The sequence below is a fragment of the Girardinichthys multiradiatus genome, chromosome 4 (genome assembly GCF_021462225.1).
Source record: "Girardinichthys multiradiatus isolate DD_20200921_A chromosome 4, DD_fGirMul_XY1, whole genome shotgun sequence".
NCBI classification, from domain to species: Eukaryota; Metazoa; Chordata; class Actinopteri; order Cyprinodontiformes; family Goodeidae; genus Girardinichthys; species Girardinichthys multiradiatus.
Window position 1 is genome coordinate 36,396,801 of NC_061797.1, and position 22,143 is coordinate 36,418,943.

Genomic DNA, 22,143 nt, shown 5'->3' on the forward strand with positions numbered 1-22,143 from the left:
CCTGCAGACTCTGTGACCTTGATTTTCAAATGAAATACAAGGTTTACTTTAATTTGAAAACAGGATTTTGGATTGTTGAGCAACAGTTCACTCAATGACAATCACAGACTACTCCTGAAGCCACTCCAACTTAATCTTGTCCTGTGGGTTATTGTCATGTTGGAAGATGAATCTTCATTTCCAAGCACTGTCGATTAGATTGCCTTAAAGAATTTATATTTGGCTGCTGTCATCCTACTCTCTATGTGGACTAAACGCCAAGTGCTGTGCTTCACAGTAGTGTTGGTGTTAGCCAAATGATGAGCTTGGAGTTTAGGTCTGACAATCTCTAGAGTGCTCTTCTGTAAAGTGCAGATTGGCTGTTGTGGGCGTTTTAGTGAGCAATAACATTAGCAAGAGTTTGATCATCTGGACGGGAGTATTTCCACAGGGGACCATTGGATCTCTGCCTTCTAACGAATGGGTTCTTGGTCTACTCTGACCAATCCTACCTTCCTCGATTACTCAAGATAGTCTGGGTCGATCCAAAATGTTCCATTTTAAAATAATGAAGGCCACTACTTTTCATGGTGTTCAATGCTGCAGATTTTTTTAATATTCTTCACCCATATTTGTGCTTTGATACAATTCAGCCTGAGGTCTACAGATATTTACTTTGACTTTATTACTTGGTCATTTGTGAGATCTTCATAGGCAAGCATGGTCCATTCACAAACCATGGACTCAAACCAAGTTGCAGAAGCATCTAAGCTCTATTTTCAGGGTCATAGCTACGGCTGTGAATAAGTACAGGTTTTTTCAATTTTACTTAATTACCACAATTTTAAAACTAAAAATTTCACTTTTCCATTATGGGGTTCTGTGGGTAAAAAAGTGATATACAGGGAACAGAAAATGTTTATATATGATTTATTAGTTTCCATTTAAAACATACTGAAAAGTGAAACGGGCTCAGATATTTTTATGCATTCAGACAGAATAACATTCATGCTTGGTAATTTATTACAGACACAAACAAATATAAATAAAACAGTATCGATTAGCCATTGCCTGGTATACATGCAGCAAGGTTTTCAAAGCACTACAAAACAACAGATTTTCCTAAACACCAAAGGAAAAAAATATTCTTACTAAATGCTGCGCTTAAGTTTGGACAAAATGTCCAAAGAGTGTTTGGTTTATGCAAATCCTCTGTGTATCTTTTTCTGTTGCAGACATCTACAAAAAAATGATTATGTGGTACTGAGCTGCTGAAATGGTGCCCTTCAGATTACAGCTGTAAGGCAAGCACCTTCTGGATGCATTGTTTTACAATACAGTTGACAAAGCAGGAGTTGCAACAAATACAACCACAGAATAGTCATCACAGGTTACAACAAACTGTAGGCCACATTAATGTTAATCAAACTCACCGAACAGTGAATAAGAGAGGAGAAGCTACAGGTTTTTGATGAGACTCCATTGACAGCGTAACTATCCATTTCTTGACTCCTTAAAGCCAAACGTGTTTAAAAGTCTGCCTTTTGACATCATTTAGTCACATTGAGAGTACAAAAATGGGTGCAAGGAGAACCCTTGGATAAGGCCCAGGTGATCTTTGCATTAAAGCTTTTGTTATACACTGCCTTGTCAAACTAAGAGCTGGAATACCTAGAAAACAAGACTAGTTACCCATTGGTTTTAAAAGATTTTTTTAAATCTACATAATAGCTACAATTTTACAATTTGCACCTGGTTCACAGTGGGGTTGTAACCACTTTAAAATCATAACCTGTGTAACTCGTCTTGCCAGTATTAAGATCATTTCTGCTTAAAGTAATGCTTTATCAGAGGTTGATCTGTTTGGACTCTTTCAGATGTGTTGTGGTGCAGCTAAAAGCATCAAGTTTATAATAAAAAAAAATGACAGTAAGCACAAAGTAATGTGGACCAGCAAGTTCTTCTGAAATAAAAACAATGTAAATATAACCTTTTTAGTGCATGGTAACATCATACCCAGACTAAAGAGTATCTGCACTCAAATGGTTGTCCTGAAATCTGCAAAAATAGGTATAATACATAAAAAAAGACCAAAAAAAAAATACAGAGTTGCTGCTTTTATCACATCATTCAAGATCATTGGCCAGGCTGAAGTTTCAATATGTTCTGAGAAACTCGAGAGGCAAGCAGTTATTGCCAGTCCCTGATTGGAGAACAGACATGGCTGGTTCCTTGTCAGAACCTCTCAGAACATTTGGTCAGGTACCATTCATTCGTTCATTCATTCCCAATCTGCTTTGTTGTGTTCATAATCATTGAAATTTGGAGTCTTTCTCACATGGAAAGACTCCAGCCGCTAACTGGAATCATGATATGCTAGCTTCCGAAAAAGTTCTGGTTTCGAAACCACAAATTTTCTGTCATACTGGCTGAAAGAAAACTTTACCCTTTTACAAGAAAGAAAATATATATTTGGAAATATTTCCGGTCGTGAAATGCCTAAACACTGATTATGTGTAAACTAATTATCCTATTAAACTAACGCTCATTAGCTGCTAACCGGATGTCTGTAAAGCAGCAGACTGCAGGCCTGCTACTTCAGCAGATTGTCCGATTATCATAAACATAAAAAACTGATGGACAAAAAAAAAAAAAAAGGCACAGCGTACTAAGAACCTAATACTGCACTGTAATAATTTATATGTGACATTCTTCAGCAGTAGTGGGAATAATTGTTGTTGTTAAAGTAAAAAATAAAAAATTTGGTTTTACCTTTTATATTACTACCGTGATATTGTCATTGAAAGTTATCGTAGCGGCCTGCACCAAGCCAACAGGCTCCCCTCTGAGGTCAGGTTATCACTAATTAGCCTCACATGCCCGTTCTTTTCAGTTGACAAGGAAAATCCACAGAGAACAGCCAAGACTTGAACCAAAGCCTGATCAACTAACTTCATTTGAAAATGATATACAAAAATATAAAGAAATGCATAAGTCAAGCGTGCAACACTTCAGCTTCCTTCCAACAAACCAAAACATGCTGTAAGACGAGTCGCTTAAACATCATTCAGAAAAGTCCTGTTGCTACAGTGTGTCTGATGCATGGTCAGTCTTTGTGTTTAATCACAGTTTCACTGATAACTTGAGATCATAAACTGTGCTCTGTGGGTGAACATTAGACAGAATCCAAAAGCCCGGCCTGCAACTGAGTAATGCCCTTTGGGGGGGACAATTTGCAGTTCAAAATGCTGCAAAAACCCAAATGACGGTGAAACAGTCTGGTGATGAATCCACAAAACATCAAGTTATTTCAGACTCAACAGGAAGTGAAAAAGGAGGATAAAGGTGACTTCAAGAAATGAAGCAACCAGATAAAAGCCTAATTTCTTTACAAGGCCGCTTTAAAGGCGGGATTATGACATTTTTTTTCCCCCACAGGTGTTTTTTTTTTGCTTACATATAGGACAGGTGTGGGCCTTACAGTGTTTGAGGATGAAAAACATAACACAGCGACAGATATAAAGTATCATCCAAATGAAATGCATGTGTAAATACCCTGCATGAAGAAAGGCAGAAAAATAAACAGGTGTAAAAACATAGATAAAGGATGCATGCTATGCCATTGGAGATGTATATCTTGTTGCTTTTAAAGAGGTTCCACACTCCAGTTTCATCTTCTTTTTCTCCACTTTTACTTCTGCTCCACTATTTCCCGTTTGACTTCTGCTACATAATGGTGGTCTTTTCCATGAGCCACCTCCATAATAGCCAAAGCCTGAGGAGAGATAAAAGAGACTATTGAGAGACTAACTATCCAAAAGACATCCAGTAATACAGGTATGGAGACTGACCTTACATGGGAAAAAGAAAGTACACCCTCTAAAGTCCAGGGTTTTAAATGGTAAACGGCCCATACTTGTATAGCCCTTTATTAAGTCCCCAGAGACCCCAAAGCACTTCACACTACATTCAGTCATCCACCCATTCATGCACACATTCAAACACTGACAGAAGCGAGGGTGCCATACACAGGTGCCACTGAGCCCTCTGACCACCATCAGCAGGGAAGGCGGTTGAAGTGTCTTGCCCAAGGACACAACGACTAAAACAAACATAGCAGGGGCTTGACCCGGCAACCCACCGGTTATAAGACGAACCCCTGCCCCTGCCATTTTAAATCATTAAAAATGATTGGGTCTGTATCAGGTTAAAAAACCACAATACATACACACTATGATTTAATAAACAGATAAAAAAAAAAAAAACTGAACAATTAAGTACACCCAATGATACAAAAGTTTGTAGAAGCACATTGTCTCACACACTGTTATAAAGAATTTTATTCTTCTTTACAAAATTGCTTTAGTTAATTTAGTTAGGCTGAGCTTAGGACTTTGACTAGGCCACAGAAACACCTTAGGCCCTCTCACAAAACACTTGGGATTAAGGCGTCTTCTCTGCTGTCTCCTTGCGTTTTGTGAATAGACAGATGGAGTGAGGGGTGCTAAACTCAGCCCACCTCCCTGACGTTATGACCCTGACTCACTTAGCGAGGTTTTGTCAGCCTTTTATCCTGGAGAGAGTGATGTAGCGATGACGTATGTTTTGTGTGATCACCAAGCTGGAAGATGTAGACCCAGAAATCCCAGAAGAAGAAGTGCCAGCTCAGAGGTTACTCCACTTTGTGGGTTTATGATAGAAATATTTTGTGAAACCAGCTTTTGATTCTTTTCCTTTCCAGCAGCCCTGTTGTAGAATTGTGGCAGCGTTTGGGATCATTGTCCTGTTAATGATTAATTGTGAGCCTAGTTTTAGCTGCCAGAGAGATGGCCCCACATTCGACTCCAAAACGCTTCGGTGTACTGAGAAGTTGAAGCTCAATGACTGAGCGTTAAAAAGAAGCCCATAGCATGACAGCTCCACCACTGTGCTTGGGAGTTGGTATGAGTTGTTTGAAAATAATAAATACCACGTTAGAAGAAAACACAAAAATATTAAATGAGCAATAATCTCTCCAATTTGGTCTCATCAGACGCAACTTTGCAAACCAAAGTTTGGCTGCTGTATTTTGGAGAGAGAAGAAGCTTTCTGTTAGCAACCCTCCCAAAGAAGCCATATTTGATTTCTTTAATTGTGCACTTTTAACATTTATAAAGGCAAAAAATAAACCAATACGACAAGTCACAAATTACCTTATTCAAAGCTTTGACACCTTGGGACTTCTTTTCAAGTCCCAAGTAAAGACGGCCCAGTTTCAGGTACATGGACGCCACATTCAGAGAGTAGGCCGGGTAGTGAATACTGTAGAGAAAACAGTAACGCGTCAAACCATAAAGAGTCTCTGAGAATAAACATAACAGACAAATGGTTTTGTTTTAGTGCTTCAATAATTCAAAATACATTAGTGTTCAATAATAACACCAGCAAGACCACAAAGGTCAGGTGAGTTGAACATAAGGAAGAACACACCTAACATCAATAACTGCTGGGGTAAATGGTTTCTGACTGGAATAGAAGTAGTACTTGGGTCAAAAACCCACTCTGCTCTTAAAGATCCAATGTCTCTTCAAGTTCAAACATCTAATTCTAGTCTGTTTTAATTGTATTATATATTTTTTATGCATGTATTTTCCAGCTTCTGAACTGGATCTCCTCGATCAGGACCCAACACATTGGTTTACCTGTATGGCTGAACAATCTTCTCCCCGTAGCTCATGGCGCCGTCCCAGTCCTGCATGTAGAGACAGACACCCATGGCCTGATACATCATGTGCAGCATGTAGACGTTGGTGTCTGCAAAAATAGCTCCCATCTTCTCCAGGCTGAGCTCACACATCTCCAGGAGCTCGCTGGGAGGTGCAACAGAGTCAAGGAGTAACGCGAAAAAGCATGAAGCAAAAGGAGAAGAGACAATAAAAGTGTAAGACTGTTAATGGTAATGCTCTAAAGAGAAAAGGATATATTTGTAGTGCTTGGCTCTTCTGAACTCTTCAATGACATTTTTGGCATAATGGACCATAGACTGGATTTCCTTTGGTTCTGGTGGAGAGCTCAGCTTCCTGATCTCCATTTTTGCTTTATCCTGCAGAACAAAAAATGGAATAATTAAACTAATAGTAAAATTTCCAGACAGAAAACTATAAAAGCCATTTTATTAATACAGAAAACACTGGAATGCATCTATATTTCACATGTTGTTTTTAATAGTAGTGACATACAGTTCTTTGCAGAAGTATCTACTTTAACCTTTTAACGCTACATCCACAAACTTCAGTGTATTCCATTGAGAGACAAAAATCTGACGGGGATTACCAATGGGGCTGAATGAGGATTATGGAGAGATCTGGTCCTTCTTCATTGTGTGTGTCACTCTCAGCAGCTGGCAGTAAGCCATGCTTTAAATGATACCATCCTAAGTAGTGTAGAGTACGTGGTGCAGGAGACTTATAACTGGTTTCCAGTGTCTACAAAACGCAGGGGGACCTTTGAAGCCAAATATGAACCTATCAACGGTGGAGACAAACCCTTACAAATAACCAAGGTGTGTTGGTTCTCCATTGAGCTTGCGGTTTCATGTATTTTGGACCAGTGGGTGGCGCTTAAATTGCATTTTGCAATCACCAAGTCCAGTGAACACCGCTACATGGCTGAGGTTTGACACTCCATGTACAACAATCCTTAAAACATATTGTATCTGACTCTATTGAAGTCAACACAATACCCCTTAAATAGGGCCAGATCATCCTTTCATTTTCATCTCACATTACTAAAACATTTATGTGGTCAAAAGTGTAAAATCATTACAACATAAATGGTTGTAATTGTCATTATAAAAATGTTTTACTGTGACTTGCTGTAGGCTCCTAAATGAAGCCTAAAATGTAATAAATAAATAAATAAAACCTGAGTAACTCTGCCAGAGTCTCTTTTAAAAAGGGTCACTTTGCAGAGATGTTGTAATGTAAATTATTTTATTAACTGTTCCAAAGTGTATGACTTACCTCACTCCTCAGAACATCTGTGTTAGAGGAAGAAGCTGTAAAAGCCATTATCAGAAGTTTAGTGGTTAAGACCCATCATTTAGGGTGATTTTGAAAGAGCAGTTAGGTCTGTTCCTAGATAACTTTGTCACCTCTGAACCCAAGGAGGGTCTGGGCCATAAAACACAGACTCTTTGAAGCTGAGATAACACTGTCATATTTGGTATAAATACTGTGTGTAACTGGTGAGCAGGGCTCTGTTTAACTGACTTGCTCGGTGACAGAGTCATTCAAACGCTGAATGCCTTTGAATAAAACTTATAAAGGCAAAGTCCAGATTTTCTCTTGTTATGAGTCAACTTCTACCCACTTTGATAAGAAAATTTCACAACAATTTTAGCATCACGAACAGGATCTAACGTGCCAGAGGAGACCGCAGGAGGGGACACGGACGCCTGGAAGGTTGTTCTCAGTCCACTTCCATATTACGGAGGGGAGTTCTGGTGCCCGCCTGCGGCTTCTGGCCGATTGGATCCGAACTATTTGTCTTCAAATATATCTGGGTGAGAAGTTGTTCTGTATGATATAATGTATATTATTATTTTTATTACACATTAACCATCATCTCCTAACTAATTAATTAGGGTCCAGAGTTGCGAGAGGGAGGACATCAGCTGAGGGCCCGGTTACCCTGTTAAGGAATGACAGGGAGGTTCTCATTGGTAACAATGGGATAAAGCAGAACATAGGGTTTTGCGGGTGGTTTTTAGCAATTTTCTACACCTCATAAAGGAGAAAAGCCAAACGGCAGACCTGCCGCTGAACGGGTAAAAAAAAGGGTTCCGGAACCTTGAGGCATCAGGGGTGTCTCCTTCTTCAGACTCTGATTTATAAAATAATGAAAGGAAAAAGTGGGGATGATTGTGTTAAATGTGCTTTAATTTGGAAGATAACATTGGTTTTTCACAGTGTGGAAGTTTGAGTGTAAATAAGTAAAAAAAAAAAGTTAAAACTTTCCTGAAGGAAGTTTCGTTTGTCTTAAATATTGCGATCAGTCGGAAAAGAATGTAAAAAGTGAAAAGGGACATTAGAGATACGAAAAGAAAGTTGTTTTAGAAAGGAGTATAATGCATGTTGTGGAAGGAAGTGACAGGCAGGTGGACAACTGACTGACTGACTGATAATATTTCTTTGTGCAAAATCTGAACCTATACTAAACTTTTTCTTCTGCCTCTCTCACACACAAATACACACATATATGGGATTTGAGTTCAACATCTGCGTTTTTGAGTCTGGATTTTAGAAACCTGCCCTTCTCCAAGGCTACTCCGCCAGAGACGTTTCTCCAGCACGGCCTGAAAGAGAGAGATCTGCCTGCCTGTCTGCCTGCTTGTTGCAAATCGCAGTGTGAGTTTCCACCAAAACGAAACTCAGAAGAAGTCTGGCCCCACTGAGATGGACAACGATCCATGCTGTTTGTCAGAGGCAAAAGAGCGATACGCTGGATTTATATTGAAAGCATCTTATGCGGGCAGAAGAGAAACAAGCCGGAGCAAAGTTTCTTCTTTCTCCCTCCTGGAGAAGTTAAAGTGGACAAAGAATGATTGAATGTCTCACCAACAGACCTGGGAAGGGCCTGGTTGTTTTTTGGACTGATAGAGGACTGTGTGCCTGACAGTCTGACTCTGGAGCAATTAAGAAACTGATGGGGGTAACGTACAAACACACACACATTTGCATAAATCTTTTCCTATTTTCTGCAATGAAGAACGCTTATTAACCGCTGCTCATGTGACGCTTGCTTGACGTGGACAGATATAGCGGGTTAAAATATTATTTTAGGGTTAGAAAAGTATCTTTAAAAGGGTGATAACTTAACTCATTTGATACTTTCCAGTTAATTCTTTTAGAGAAACAAGTTGTCTTTTGTCGTGGAATATTCAGGGTCAATTATTCTAGTTATTAAAAGTTATTAAAAGCAGAGGAAGTTATAACATCTCCAAAACTCAGCAGTAACCATGTGTTTCTATGTTATTATCAGGACAGATTTCATGAAGGAGCATTTTTAAAACCCAGCGCACGCGTAAAACTTGATGGGTTTCTCCTTCAGGTATTATTTTCTGTTGTCAGAGTTTGTATCCCATAAATCTAATGGGTAGAGACCTCATTAAAACAGTCTTAGTTTTACTGCAGATGGTCTTCATACAGTTTCTGACACAGTACTTACAGTTTGGTGCAGTTTTTGTCCACAAGTGTTAACTGACGCTTATGGAAAGTACAAATTCATTGTTTTTCACAGCAGCTGCTGGGAAGAGGTTATATTAGGTTTTTTCTTCCCTCTTCTAATTCATGCAGCGTGTTGATTTACACTGTACCTTATATCAGGTCCTGACAAAAACTATGAAAGGTTTGGTTCTGCAGTTTCTTTCCCTTTGGAGAAGGAAAGATAAATCTAATCAGTTCTGTGTTGCACAGAAATCTTAAAACACTTGTTGTTTTCTAAGATATCACCAGCTAAAAACTTTTAAAACTTTGAGAGTAATTGGTTTTGTTAAACACATTTTCTTTGGTAAAACAAACCTTTAAAATGAGAATGAAAAAATTGGGTTATTTTTGAAGGTAAGAAAGAATCTGATTGGACAGTGGTACCGGACAAAAATTAAACTAATCTCATGTTCCCTAAAAGACTCTGCATGAAAAGGCCTTCAGAACCGTGGAGTTATTTTCCACCACAGTACCAAGTTTTTTAAGCATGCTTTTTCTTTATTTTAAAACAGATCTGTGTTTTTGGTTTGGTTTTGTTTTTGGCTTTTTAGCATAATGATGTCTGAAGCTTCTTATGAACTGGGATAGGAGCAAATATGATCTGAGGTAAATTAGGAGTTGTGAACTAATAATTTTAAATCTGATTATTGTCCAAGTAGAAATAATATATTTAGCCAATCCTTCAATCTCTGCAGAAAGTTCACACCATTGTTCAATGCAGTAGTACTCAACTTGTGGTCCCTGGACTCATGAAGCCCGTAAGTCATAGATTTTGGGTCCATAAAATTATAATATTTAATTAAAGGTAGAGCGATCACTTATTAAAACAGATCTAAGCCAATTATGGGTTCCAGTCATTTGGTGGCTTTGAAATGCAATAATACTAAAAATGTCTACTCTGGGGAACACAGATTGGGGTTGAAGAGTTTTGTTTTGGAACCAAGGTTAGAATTTTTATAACGGAATAAAGACCAGTAAAATCCTTTATTTTAGGAAAAGAAAAGAAAAAAGGCTCTCTTAACACTAAAGAGGATGGTCGGCTTAAACTCCAGTCTCCTTGTTTGATTTCTTACGGTTTAAAGATTAAAAAAATACATAGGAGTAGAAAGGTACACAAGGTGATTTCAGCTTACTAAGAGATAACATATTGGAACATTTATCAGCATTTGGATTATTAAAGAGGGGTTCTAGTAATTTTTCTAATGTTTCTCCCCAACTCTCAAAATTTAAATAGCCCAAATTAAAGAATATGATGTTTGGTTTTTTTTAAACACTATGTGGGAAAAAGTCCAGTTTGAAGTCAAGCTTCTTATCTTAATTTCTGATTAAGTCAAACACTGCAGTTTTTGTTTAGTTTGGGTATACCATAAAAATGTCATCGCCGGCTTTTCTAATTTCCCCTCGGGGATCAATAAAGTATCTTTGAATTTGAATTGAATTAAAATACTTCTTTGCATTTAACCTGAGCAGAGAAATTCTTGAATACAGCTGCGATCAAATTGAGCCAAACAAAAAGAGAACTATAACAATAACTCTCAGGATTGTAGTTATTATTATAGAGTTACAGTACAAAGAATTAGCAAAAGGTTTCAGCATCAGTAAATTTGGATTCATTTAAGAGAAAACTGTTGCTGTGCTTCTAAATACTTTGAGATCTCTTTGGACTATGTGCACTCATCTTAAAAAGGATCCTGAAGATTGTCATAACAAAATTGATCAATTATAGCATTAAAAGATATGGTTGAGAAAACATATTTTGAAAAGAGATTGTTAAAAATTTCTTTTAATTCTTGAAGCTTCAAATTTGGTAATTTGTCTGTCTTTGATGTTTTGTTGGACTGAATGTTTGTTTATATGTTGCATGAAACAATAATCCATGTTTAGAATAATGTTTCTAAATCCCAGATTGATTAAAACTTTGAGTTTTCAGGAGAGTTAAGAAGCAGCTTGTTTCTGAGGTCGGTGCATGTTAACAGTTTTGTAGTTTAAGGTTCACTAAGATGGTTTGAATGAAGAAACTGTGGGTCCACCCATAGGCTCCCAATCAAAGGTTAGTTCTGCCTGACTCCGCCCACCTACCAGGTTGGTTAACACCTTTGCTGTCATGGTAACACTCAGCACCTCCCTCCCTGAGTTTTAACACTGTTTAAGAGACAATAGAATCAAAATGCTTGTAGTGATTGTTGCCTTAATAACATGTTTTTTTGGATGTAGCATGACTTTTAGATTTATGTGTTTTACTATTAAAAGGTTAATGAAATAGTTTAAACTAGTTTGAAGAATTAGTTTTGCATGCAGAATCATTGGTGATTTATTAGATTGGAAGTTTCCCTGGTACCATTAAGCTAGCTGACAGTTCATAATATGCCAAAAGTAAGGAATATATTTTTGATAAAGAATCTGAGTCATTACTTTATATTTGGTGGGAATTATTTATTAGATTCAATTTGTAGGGTTTATGCATCTGAATTACATTAGATGTCCATAAAATAAAGAATAAAGTAACATGGGGTTCCAAAAGTTTTAGTACTCATGGGAAAAAGAGTAGCTCATACCTCCAGTGAGGACTTAGTGACAATGCGAGAGAGGTCTGTTCCTAGATAACTTTGTCACCTCTGAACCCAAGGAGGGTCTGGGCCATAAAACACAGACTCTTTGAAGTTGAGATAACACTGGTGATCGGGGCTCTGTTTAACTGACTTGCTCGGTGACAGAGTCATTCAAACGCTGAATGGCTTTGAATAAAACTTATAAAGACAAAGTCCGGATTTTCTCTTGTTATGAGTCAACTTCTACCCACTTTGATAAGAAAATTTCACAACAATGTAGAGCTAGCAATTCCACGACTTAACTTTCTTTTGGTTAAATCGATATACAAATTAGGCGATGACGACAGTGCTTGGGTGTAAACAATTAATTCTGTGGTACACTCCTCAAATCCTCACAACATACTCAACATATACTACATGCAAAAGATTTACACTAAATGCCAAAACATATCGTCATTTTAACATTGATGTACACTTGACGCTGCTACACCAAAGTAAAAACAAGGTTTTGCCACAATATTTGAAACCTGCAGTCTGCTTCTGCCGACTAAGAGCCACTGGATATTTTTAGCAGGGAAAACACCATTCCATCCCAATACCCTAAAACAGGCTTTCCTGAGAAATATGATTATGACAAAGAAGGAAAGACAATGGAAAATGTACCCATGAATAAAGAATCTCCAAGCTCTTTCAAAAAGCGAGTCGAGCTGGTTAATCAGAGACACAAAGCCTTGGTCAGACAGATTAAACTACACTATAACCTCAAAAGATGCAGAAGTCGTTCGTATAAACATAGGAAACATTACACCACTGGACGCTTTGGGTGAAGTAATCTCACAGCACTCACTTCAGCAGCTCAACAGCTTCCATACCACAAGGCACAACATTTTCTCATCTAATAAATCCATAAACTATTTAGTCTCAAATCACAAACCTTTACATAATTTATAAAATATTATCATACTCATTCTGTGAGCCTAATTTAACCAAAAACATGCTGCTAGATTCTTTACGTAGTAGATAAAGGTGGATGCAAAAGAAACATCTAAAGAGTGAGTTCTTCGAGGTAGGAAACAGCTGAAGTTTCATCAAGATGACCCGCACTGGTTTAAGAAAAATAAGAAGCCCCCAGAGCTACCCAGTCAGAGACTGAACCCTTTACAATGTTTCTGTAGGGAGTTTGTCTAAAGAGTAAAGTGCACTAATGCTACCCATTGAATATTTCAGAGAGAAAGGTACATACAGCTTAACAACTGTTAACCAGAAATTATGTTTTTAATAAATGAATAAACCTTTTTTGCACTTCTGATATATAAATCTTGGGTAGATGGATATGAATGACCATTTTTTAGATATGCAGGTTCTAAAGGAGTAATTACACATTCAAAGTAGTAATTAACGTCATTAATTAACAAATGGAGGAGTAATTGAAATCGATGTGTTCGTAATATAGCATAGTTGCTAAAAAAACAAAATCTAATCACTAAAGCAATTAAAACACCTTTGTAACATGAACTGATTTTGACATAATCTTTGAACTCTCAGCTGTTGTTATGGAGGCAGTCTGAAGCAGAAAGCACCATTACATCATCCTAAAAGGTGCAGACTCTGCATGTTGACATGGTTTCTGCTTGGACCACCTCTATTACCACACTGGAAAAGCAGCATTACTGGTTCGCTGACCCAAGAAGTCTTTGAAGTAGGAGACCCGTGGTGTTCATTATACTACTGGGTGGACATTTGCTGCAGGTAAAAGATGCTTGTATCAGTCTGAAAACTTTTTTTCGCAGGGAAACATTGGTTTTTGACCAATATTTGCATGGGAGAGTATAAAGCTTCTTATTGCATCAAATTCTGCTCTGGTGTGTTGTTTTCACAATGCTTTACATTTTAAAGTCTGCTTTGCCTTTTTCAGCTTTTATTTAGACTTTTTTTTTTCCTCCAACAAGGTTTTTAAATCGAGCCTAGATATCTGTTTTCTCATTTCCTGGGCAGCAGTGAACCATACCTTAGACTTGGTGGTGCACTCAGTACACTGGCACATGAAGAAGTAGGAATCTAATAGCCTCTCTCTCCTGTCCTCTGTCGGATACAGCAGGTCTATATAACTGTTAAAGATCTGCAAAAACAAATTAAACAAGAATAAAGAGGAGAAAACAGTTTATTTACATTTCTGTGACTGCTTTTAGTTTAAAAAGCTTCTTTTTTTTTTTACCTCTTCTCCTGGGTTTATCTCTTGAACAGCTCTGACCTCAGCCACTGTGCCTTTATAGGTCACAATAACATTGGGACTACAGCTGTGGTTCATCAGTGCTACACTGGAAGAGGAAGACATAATTTGTCCTTACTTAAAACTAAAAAGTAGATGAAGATTAGAAACCACTGCCTATCAGATGTAGAGAAGAAGAGTGTGTTCATTTTTTAGATGTTTAAACAACAACTTTAACATTTTATTGTGTACAAAACCTATATAATGGAGAGATGGACTGTTTTTGTAGTGATGCGTGAACTATTTACTCAGGAAAAACAGCTGATCCTAGATGGGAGAGCTCCTCGTCCTCTATGGTAAAACCATTACAGTTTACCTGGAAACAAAACGAAAACAGAACAGAGAAAAAGAGAGTTGAGAAAAATGATGATGACAAAACAAGCATTATACATTGAAGTGTTGTTAAACCTTCCATAAGATGGAATGCATCCTGTAGCTGAGACTAAATGTAACCCTGAGATAAGAGGCTAGAGAGGTTGTTTCCATTAGTGCTGTGTGAAAACGAAGCCACAGCTCTGCCAGACGGATCAAATTGAAGGGATAAGAGCTGCAGACCGGATCCAGTGAGTGTGTGATGGATATCCTGCATGCACGAACATGTGCTCCTGTGCATCTGCTGATAAATAAAACACTGGGAATGTTGAATATGCATTTCCCCGTAGCTCACCAATTTATTTTGTAACGGTAAAAGAGCACATTTCAAAGCATCATTTTGCAGACCACATGTATAAAAGTTAACATCTGTCAGTTAAAAACAACTTGAAGTAATTTATATTTACTTACAACTATTTTTGCCCTTGTTTGTTTCATGTAACATTTATACCGAGTCACAAAAGCAACATCACCCATCAAAACCAGAGAGCTTATTGATTTTATAAAGGCCAGTTTCTGTTTGCTTTACTGGCTTAATTAAAGAAACACGTTTTTAAAAAATATTGTTATTCTGATGTTGGATGTAGAAATTACATAAAAAACTGAAAAACTGCTAAAAACAGAGCTTTTTCATTACCATCTCTAATTAGAAACTGTGCAAAAAGAACTATTCTTTAGTCTTTGTCATTTTTGGGCTGTTAACAGCCACCGCGGAGGGGCCAAGAGCAGCAGACAGGTCAGGGAGAAAGTTCTAGAGAAGTTAAAGCAGGGTTAGGTTATAAAACTACATCCCAAGCTTTAAAAAACATGAAACAGAGCAATGTTCAATCCATGATCTGGAAAACAAAAAACCAAAAGAAGTCCTGGTTATAGTCTGCTCCAGTCAGATAAGACCAAAACCTTTCACCAAATGTTTTGGTGAACATTCCAAACACTGTGTGAAAGGAAACTAACATATCCCCAGCGGCATAAAGTGGTGGCAGCATCATGCTGCGGGGATTCTTTTCTTAAGGAGAGAGAATCTGGTTGGAGTGGATAAGAGGAATGACAGAGATAAACACAGAGCAATCCTGGAAGAAAACCTGTCAAGTCTCTTTTCCACTGAAGGTTCCAGCTCTAGAACCTGTTGCGTTTCCGTTAACTCACTGATGGCTGGAGCTATGGCTTGAAGCCCCGCCTCCAGCCGTCAGTGTAGTGCGCTGTGTCGCTATTAACTTTACTGTGTGACATTACCACATTAAAGTAATTTGTGCTAAATGATTTTTTTTTTTTCGAAAATAAAAACAAAATACAAATAATGTTTCTATCAAGTAATCTGCTGGGGTAATTATCTGGACCATAGCAGAGCCAGAACTAAAATAAGGCTCAGGGGTTTTAATGTGAGGGGTTCTGACAGGAGTAGTGGAGAGGAGAGACGCTGCTGTCTGGACTGGTAATGCTCCAAAGTTTGCCTGTCTCAGTTTCTGTGTCAGCCATGGCAACACAGAGGACAAAGACTTCTCTGTTATTCGTCGCCACACAGAGCAACGACCAGATTTGCTGACAGGGACATCTTCAGTGAAGTAAGCACCAGGCCTGGAAAATCCAGTAATGGAAATGCTTGCAAAACACACCAAGTGGAGTGGAGTTGGTCTAAGGCGCATTAGAGGCTGCAAAAGACTTGAGACTTGAGCAGAGGTTGAGCTCCCCAGCAGGACAACAACCCAAACACCCAGAACTACAACAAGACAGTTTAGATTAAAGCATATCCATATGTTAAAGTGGCCCAGTCAAAGTCCAAACCTAAAATCAACTGAAGATCGGTGGCAAGACTTAATAATAGCTGTTCTTTAGACATGCAACACTGTTAGACACATTCCAAAATACATGCAGCAAAACATAGGTCTATGAAGTATTTACTGAATATATGTACCTTCTGCATGAGACTTTTGACTGTAAATACTTGGACCATATTTTATTCCAGGGTTTCATAGTAAAGGGAGGTTGAATGCATGTAATTTGAGTAAAATATATTAATGTTTGTGGTTGTAATCTGGCAAAAAATGAAATGGTTCATTGCTATAAGTACTTTTTCAAGGTACCGCATTAGATACTAATCAATTATTGCATAAATTCTAGTCTCTCATTGGTCAATCGTGTTTTAAAATCTTTATTTTAGAATCAATGCAGTGTTGATACACCAGCCAATAAAAGCATGGATGATGTAACTCAGTGCCAAATTAACCATCTGATAAACACGGCTTTAAATTATTTATTTTTCAAATGTTTTTCACCAAAATGTCCTCGGTTTTTACCTGTGCAAAGAGCTCGGTGAGAGCCTGGTCATCAGGGAGGTCACTGATATGTCTGGAGTAGAAATGGTGCAGAGCCGCTATGTCAGCCTGATTCATCTCCTCCTTCTCACTGTCCATCTTATCCAGATCTGCAAGAGGCAAAAAAACAGAAAATCAAAAAGAGATAAGGACCACTGAACATTACGTTAGATCTCTTTAAATTTATCTCTTTAAATATAAAGCTTTGAGGATTTGCAGTGCTCTACATGAAGAGTCTTCAAACACTCTTCACAGAAACTGAGCAACAGGTCACACATTCGCTTTGTGCTCATAGAAAACAGTTATGAGATTTAACTCTGACAGTCCTGCAGTGACACTGCTGAGCTGTTCCCATTACCAGCTGGTTAAACTGTTCCAGTACAATCCCCGAGTAAGTGCCTTGCTAAAGGGGATGTGGCAGCAGTAAACGGGGAGAGAGAAAGAATAAAATTACAGCACCCAGCATCTTGGGATTTAGGTCCCACAGCTTCTTTGAGTGAAAGAGACAGAATCAGGACTGGAGGCTATATGGTGGAGAGTATTAATAGACGCTCTGCTAAAACTGCAGACACACAGCAAGAACAAATGAACACACTGTGTAACTAAGAGTACATGAATGTGTAACTAAACGCTTGTGCTTTAATTCACAGATTAAGATGCCAACTTACGTGCTTCGAACTCTTTGAGCAGGAGCAGCCTTTCTGAAGGGGTCCGCTCTGTCGTGACTCTCTTTAAAAGAACAGTTTAGACACGGGAGAATATTTTAATCAGAGCTCATAAATATGTAAAAGACATAATTATGTAAACGCATACAGAACGTTTTAATCAGGGCTCAATATTTTAGACTTATCAGGACACACATTTCAAGTAATTTTCCTGATAATTATTTAAATTCCTACCAACAAAGCTTTGCTGTAGATGACAATGAGTAAAATAAAGATATCTTAGAATCTTGAAAGTATTAAACGTAACTAAATCTCAGTAATCTCAGTGAGTAAATTTCATGCTCACTTTTCTGAACCAAACTGAGAGGTTTTGCTCTGGCTCACTGAAACAGGAATGAACCATTTTCTTGAAAGATCACATCTGTCTTTCAAGAATCACAGGATGGTTTGTTTTCTTGCAAAAAAAGTGGCCTTAGAAAACACTTTCCTGTCTTCCTATATTTTGGTTTAAAACAGTCCTTTTGAGTTTAGACTGAAAACTTACAAAGTTTTAAAGTTTAACGCATCATTTTTAGTCATATACCTGAAACATCTGGTTACTGTTACCTGTTTCATGATGATTCTGGCCACCAGTCGGACCGTCTCCGATGGACACCAGTTTTCTCCATATGAACACATAGCAACACACTCCAGCTTGTGCATGGGCCAGTCGCCTCTCTGGGGAGATACATTTAAAAGGGAAATAAATAAGCAACAAAATGTTAAAAAACTGTTAATTATTGATTGTGAGACTATTTTTTTGCTTTTGTGGCTAATGGGTGTTTTGCGTCTTTACACAAACACAGAGTGAGAGGGAGGACAAAATAAATCACAGGGGAAAAAAAGACAGGGTTTCTGCAAGTTTAATTAAGTTAAAAACTTTTTAATACCATGATTACATAAATATAAGGCCTATGTGAATTACAAAAACTAACTTTATGCATTCAATTTGATTTTTATAACAATTCTTGCAAGTTAAATATAACTCTGGCAACTTAAGTGAGGCATTTCCTCACTCTGGCATGCGAGTCTGGAGCTTTGGCAAGGTTAGCCAACTTCACTGCCTACTCCCAGTATACTGCAAGATTCATAACTGTTTTAGCTAACGATTGAAATCCCCATTTTCAAGACAAAACTTGGTTAAAAACACACCCTCTTGTGAACTACTGGTCAAAAAGAATGTAATAACAAGGAAAACATGGTTATTGTAATAAAACTTAATTGAGTTGATGGAAGATGCTGTAAACAAACATTTAAAGTGCAACCCAAAATGGAAAATATTCACATATTTATGATTTTTCAATTAAGATCTTTAAAGATGCTGCAGAGATGGTGCAAAGAGTTTTTTCTGTTTGTAGATGTGTTGGTATGGTGTGTACTCCAAAACAGACAGATGGATAACTCACTCCATCATTAGAGATGTTATAACAGTAGAAAAACGAATTATAGCATGATAATTAAGTCTGTGTTTAAGTCTGCAAGGCTCTCCACTGTTTCAGATCAAATCTCTTCAATGTCAGTTCCTCTGAATTACTTTGGAAAACGGATGCAAAAACCACACGTATCCCAAAAGAAAGGAAGAAAAAGCTCCTCTTACCTGACAGTCAACATTGCAATAGTAGGCCTGCTTACATTTACCACATTTAGAAAGATCATCTCTCCTGCAAAGATAAAAAAAAAAAACAATTACTTCATTAGAGAACTCAATATCCACTCCAAATGCAAGTTTTAATTACAAGCTCTCACAACAAGTAAAGTTGATATTCAACAGATTGTAAAGATTGCAAAGGACAAATCATTAGTTACTCAGACTTGTAAAATCTGAATTGGGCCATCGTATATTAAACACAGGCTCTCCTTAAGTCAGAGTTTCTGAGCAGGGATGCTGTTATTTTTATCCTTAAAATTAAGTAGAAACCTGATGTGTTGATGATTGAGATCAAAACCAGACAGTTTAGATGACTCTGGTTCAGTTTAAAACTCTGATCAAAGAAACCCTTCTTCAAATGTTTTTGCTGGATTTTCTGTCAGTATCTCAAAAGACCTCATTGACCAAGGAGATGGACAAAAATCTACGTTTTGATGGATGGGTGGATGGTTGCAACAATGGAATCACAAATTAAATGAGAGGGGAATCAACAGTTTAAGAATTAGCACCTTTTTTATAATTTAACAAAAATCAGATAAAGTTAGGGACATAATTCCTTTGTTTTCCACCAGATTTAAAACGACCTCCGCTATCAAAAGAACTTGCAGCACATTGTTTGGTTTTGTTACTCAGATTAAAAATCAGAATACGCTGGTCAGATCTCAAAGAAAACCAGAAATTGGTATAGGCCAAAAAATTCTGATTGGTGTATCTCCAGTCAAAATGAGAATTATTTTACAGATAATAAATGGAAAGTCAGATTATAGCACGACTATAGAAAACAACTATGTACCCCCACATAAAATGTTTTTTTATTTTTATATATGCTTGCATCCAACACACACCTAAACAGAAACACCACTGGCCTTCTCCTCTCTTGGGACACCCGGACAGCTATATTTAGCACCATAACCTTTTGGTGGTGCAACGTCAGCCTGGGTGGGAGACATGTGACTGAGTGAAACAGTGCTGATGCTCCAATTGAGTTAACTATTAAAAAAAATGGTTTGATGGACCAGATATAACATAAGGACAAATAATCAAAACTTTGTCTTCCTTTATGTTTTTTTAAACTGGTGTGTCTACACATTGCCACTGGCCCATTTCATATCCTACACTGTTACCGATGCAAAATTTGGCGGCCCAGGGAGGTAAATCTGACTGTGCTACCAGCAGTGACTGCAGGATGATTCAGGTGAGCTGCCTCGCTGACCCATTTATTAAGAGCTGCACCACCTGCTGTAGCTTCCCACAGGCTGAGCAGCTAACCTGCAGAGGTACCTCTGGGGCAAATTGACCAGCTCTATCTGGATCCTTCTGTTTAAAGCTGTTGTTCCTGTAGTTTCAGGGGGCTGGGGAGCAGGTTACCTGGTGAAGCAGTGCTCGCAGTGAGCCCCCCTCTCATTCACTGTCAGCACGTAGGTGTAGGCAGGACAGGCGAACACCAGCTCCCCCACAGCGAAGTGTCTCATCGCCCGCAGGCCTCTGCCTCTGCCCGGGCTCAGAAACCTCTCCGTCCCCTCTATGCCTTCGTTCTTCATTGTTTCTTCAGTTCGCTGTTCTCCGGCTCCTACACTTCAGACCACCACCAGAGAGCCTGCTGAGTGCGCTAATCTGCTTCAGTCTTCCTCTGCTGTCTGCGGCGTGGATCTGTAATGTCGCCCCCTGCTGGACAGACTAATGATGATAATTCTTCTTCGTCTTTCTCCACCACTTCTTCCTCGAGTTTATTGGCGGTTGGCAAAAGACTGATTGCATTACCGCCACCAACTGGTATTTAAATGTAGCTCAGTATGATTTAATTTCTCAACTGTCTACTATATAATCAAATTCCGTTAATTCATTTGTTTTGTTTTTCAGATCGAATGGGAATTTTTTATGTGTTATATGTGTTTTATGTTTGCTCCGTAAATTCCCTTGCAATGCTTTACTTACTTTTTTCATTCCTTTCAAATTCTCTCATAAATGTATGTTTTCATGCTCATATTTCTGACATTCCAGTATAACATGTTCTATTTTTTTATCCTCTCCACAGTGGTCAGATTTCCCAGTATTATGCTTTGTATTTTATAATGTGCATGATTAAGTCGTGTATGTCCAAATCCAAGTCTGGTCATTAATCTTTCCTCCTTTCAGTTCTCATTTCCTACTGCCTTTTTAATCCTATTAAACCATCTTCCTTTTTCACCATCCTACTTTTTCTGCCATTCTTTCTTAAGTATTTTTTTGATGATACTCCTTACCTCTTATTTAATCTTATTTAAAACTGCTTTAAGTTAATATGATTTTGAGATGCCTTTTTTGCCATCTTATCTGCCATATAATTTCTATTTATTCCAACATCAGTTTGTTCCACCCACTGTACTGTTAATAAAAGTGTTAACATTTCTCCTGTACAAACAGATAATCTATTTGTGATTCATTTTCCTTTTTTTATTCCACAATGCCATTCCTATTTTTTCAGTTGCTTTTGAGGCATCTGTATAATTCTGTGTGTACTGATAACTGTTTATACATACCTTTACTGTATTTAAATCTAAATTATGTGTTATCCATTTTTTTTTATATTAATATCACATCTACTGTTGCTTCCAGTAAAATCCAAGGTGGTATAACAAATATAGGTAATATTGGACTTATTTCTTAACCGTTTACTTGAAATTCTTCAGTTGTCTTTCTAATAACCCATCTGAAACTTCTTGTTTCTTTTTTATCTTTGTCCTTAAATGGATTTAAGATCTCCATGTGTTGGATGATCTAGGTTATTACCTTTTAAATTTAAACAGTAATATATTGCTAATTGGATTCTTTTCAGATCTAATGGAATTGCTCCCATTTCTACCTCAAGTGCTGCTGTTGGGGTGGTTTTAAATGCTTCTCTACAAAGTCTTAATGTTTGATGTAGTATAATGTCCAACTTTCTAGACGTTTCTTTGCTGCTGAACCATAAATTATACTTCCATGATCTATATCTGATCATATCAATCCTGTATAAATCTGTTTGAAAGCTCCCCTATCTGCTCCCCAGTCACTGCTTGCCAAGCATTTCATAATATTTAGTACTG

At 37.8% G+C, this 22,143-nt stretch overlaps 1 protein-coding gene across 1 annotated transcript; it reads right to left on the reverse strand.

Annotated features, from left to right (window-relative positions):
- Positions 1–893: 893 nt before the first annotated feature.
- Positions 894–20,755, reverse strand: smyd2a (SET and MYND domain containing 2a). The gene is made up of 12 exons (XM_047363621.1): positions 20,447–20,755; positions 19,028–19,091; positions 17,998–18,108; positions 17,395–17,455; positions 16,709–16,836; positions 14,291–14,358; positions 13,989–14,091; positions 13,782–13,892; positions 5,941–6,061; positions 5,661–5,835; positions 5,172–5,280; positions 894–3,754 (listed from the first exon to the last, which is right to left on the reverse strand). The coding sequence occupies exons 1-12, from the start codon at positions 20,617–20,619 to the stop codon at positions 3,671–3,673; spliced, it is 1,308 nt and encodes a 435-aa protein (XP_047219577.1). The 5' UTR covers positions 20,620–20,755; the 3' UTR covers positions 894–3,670.
- Between the last annotated feature and the right edge of the window lie 1,388 nt (positions 20,756–22,143).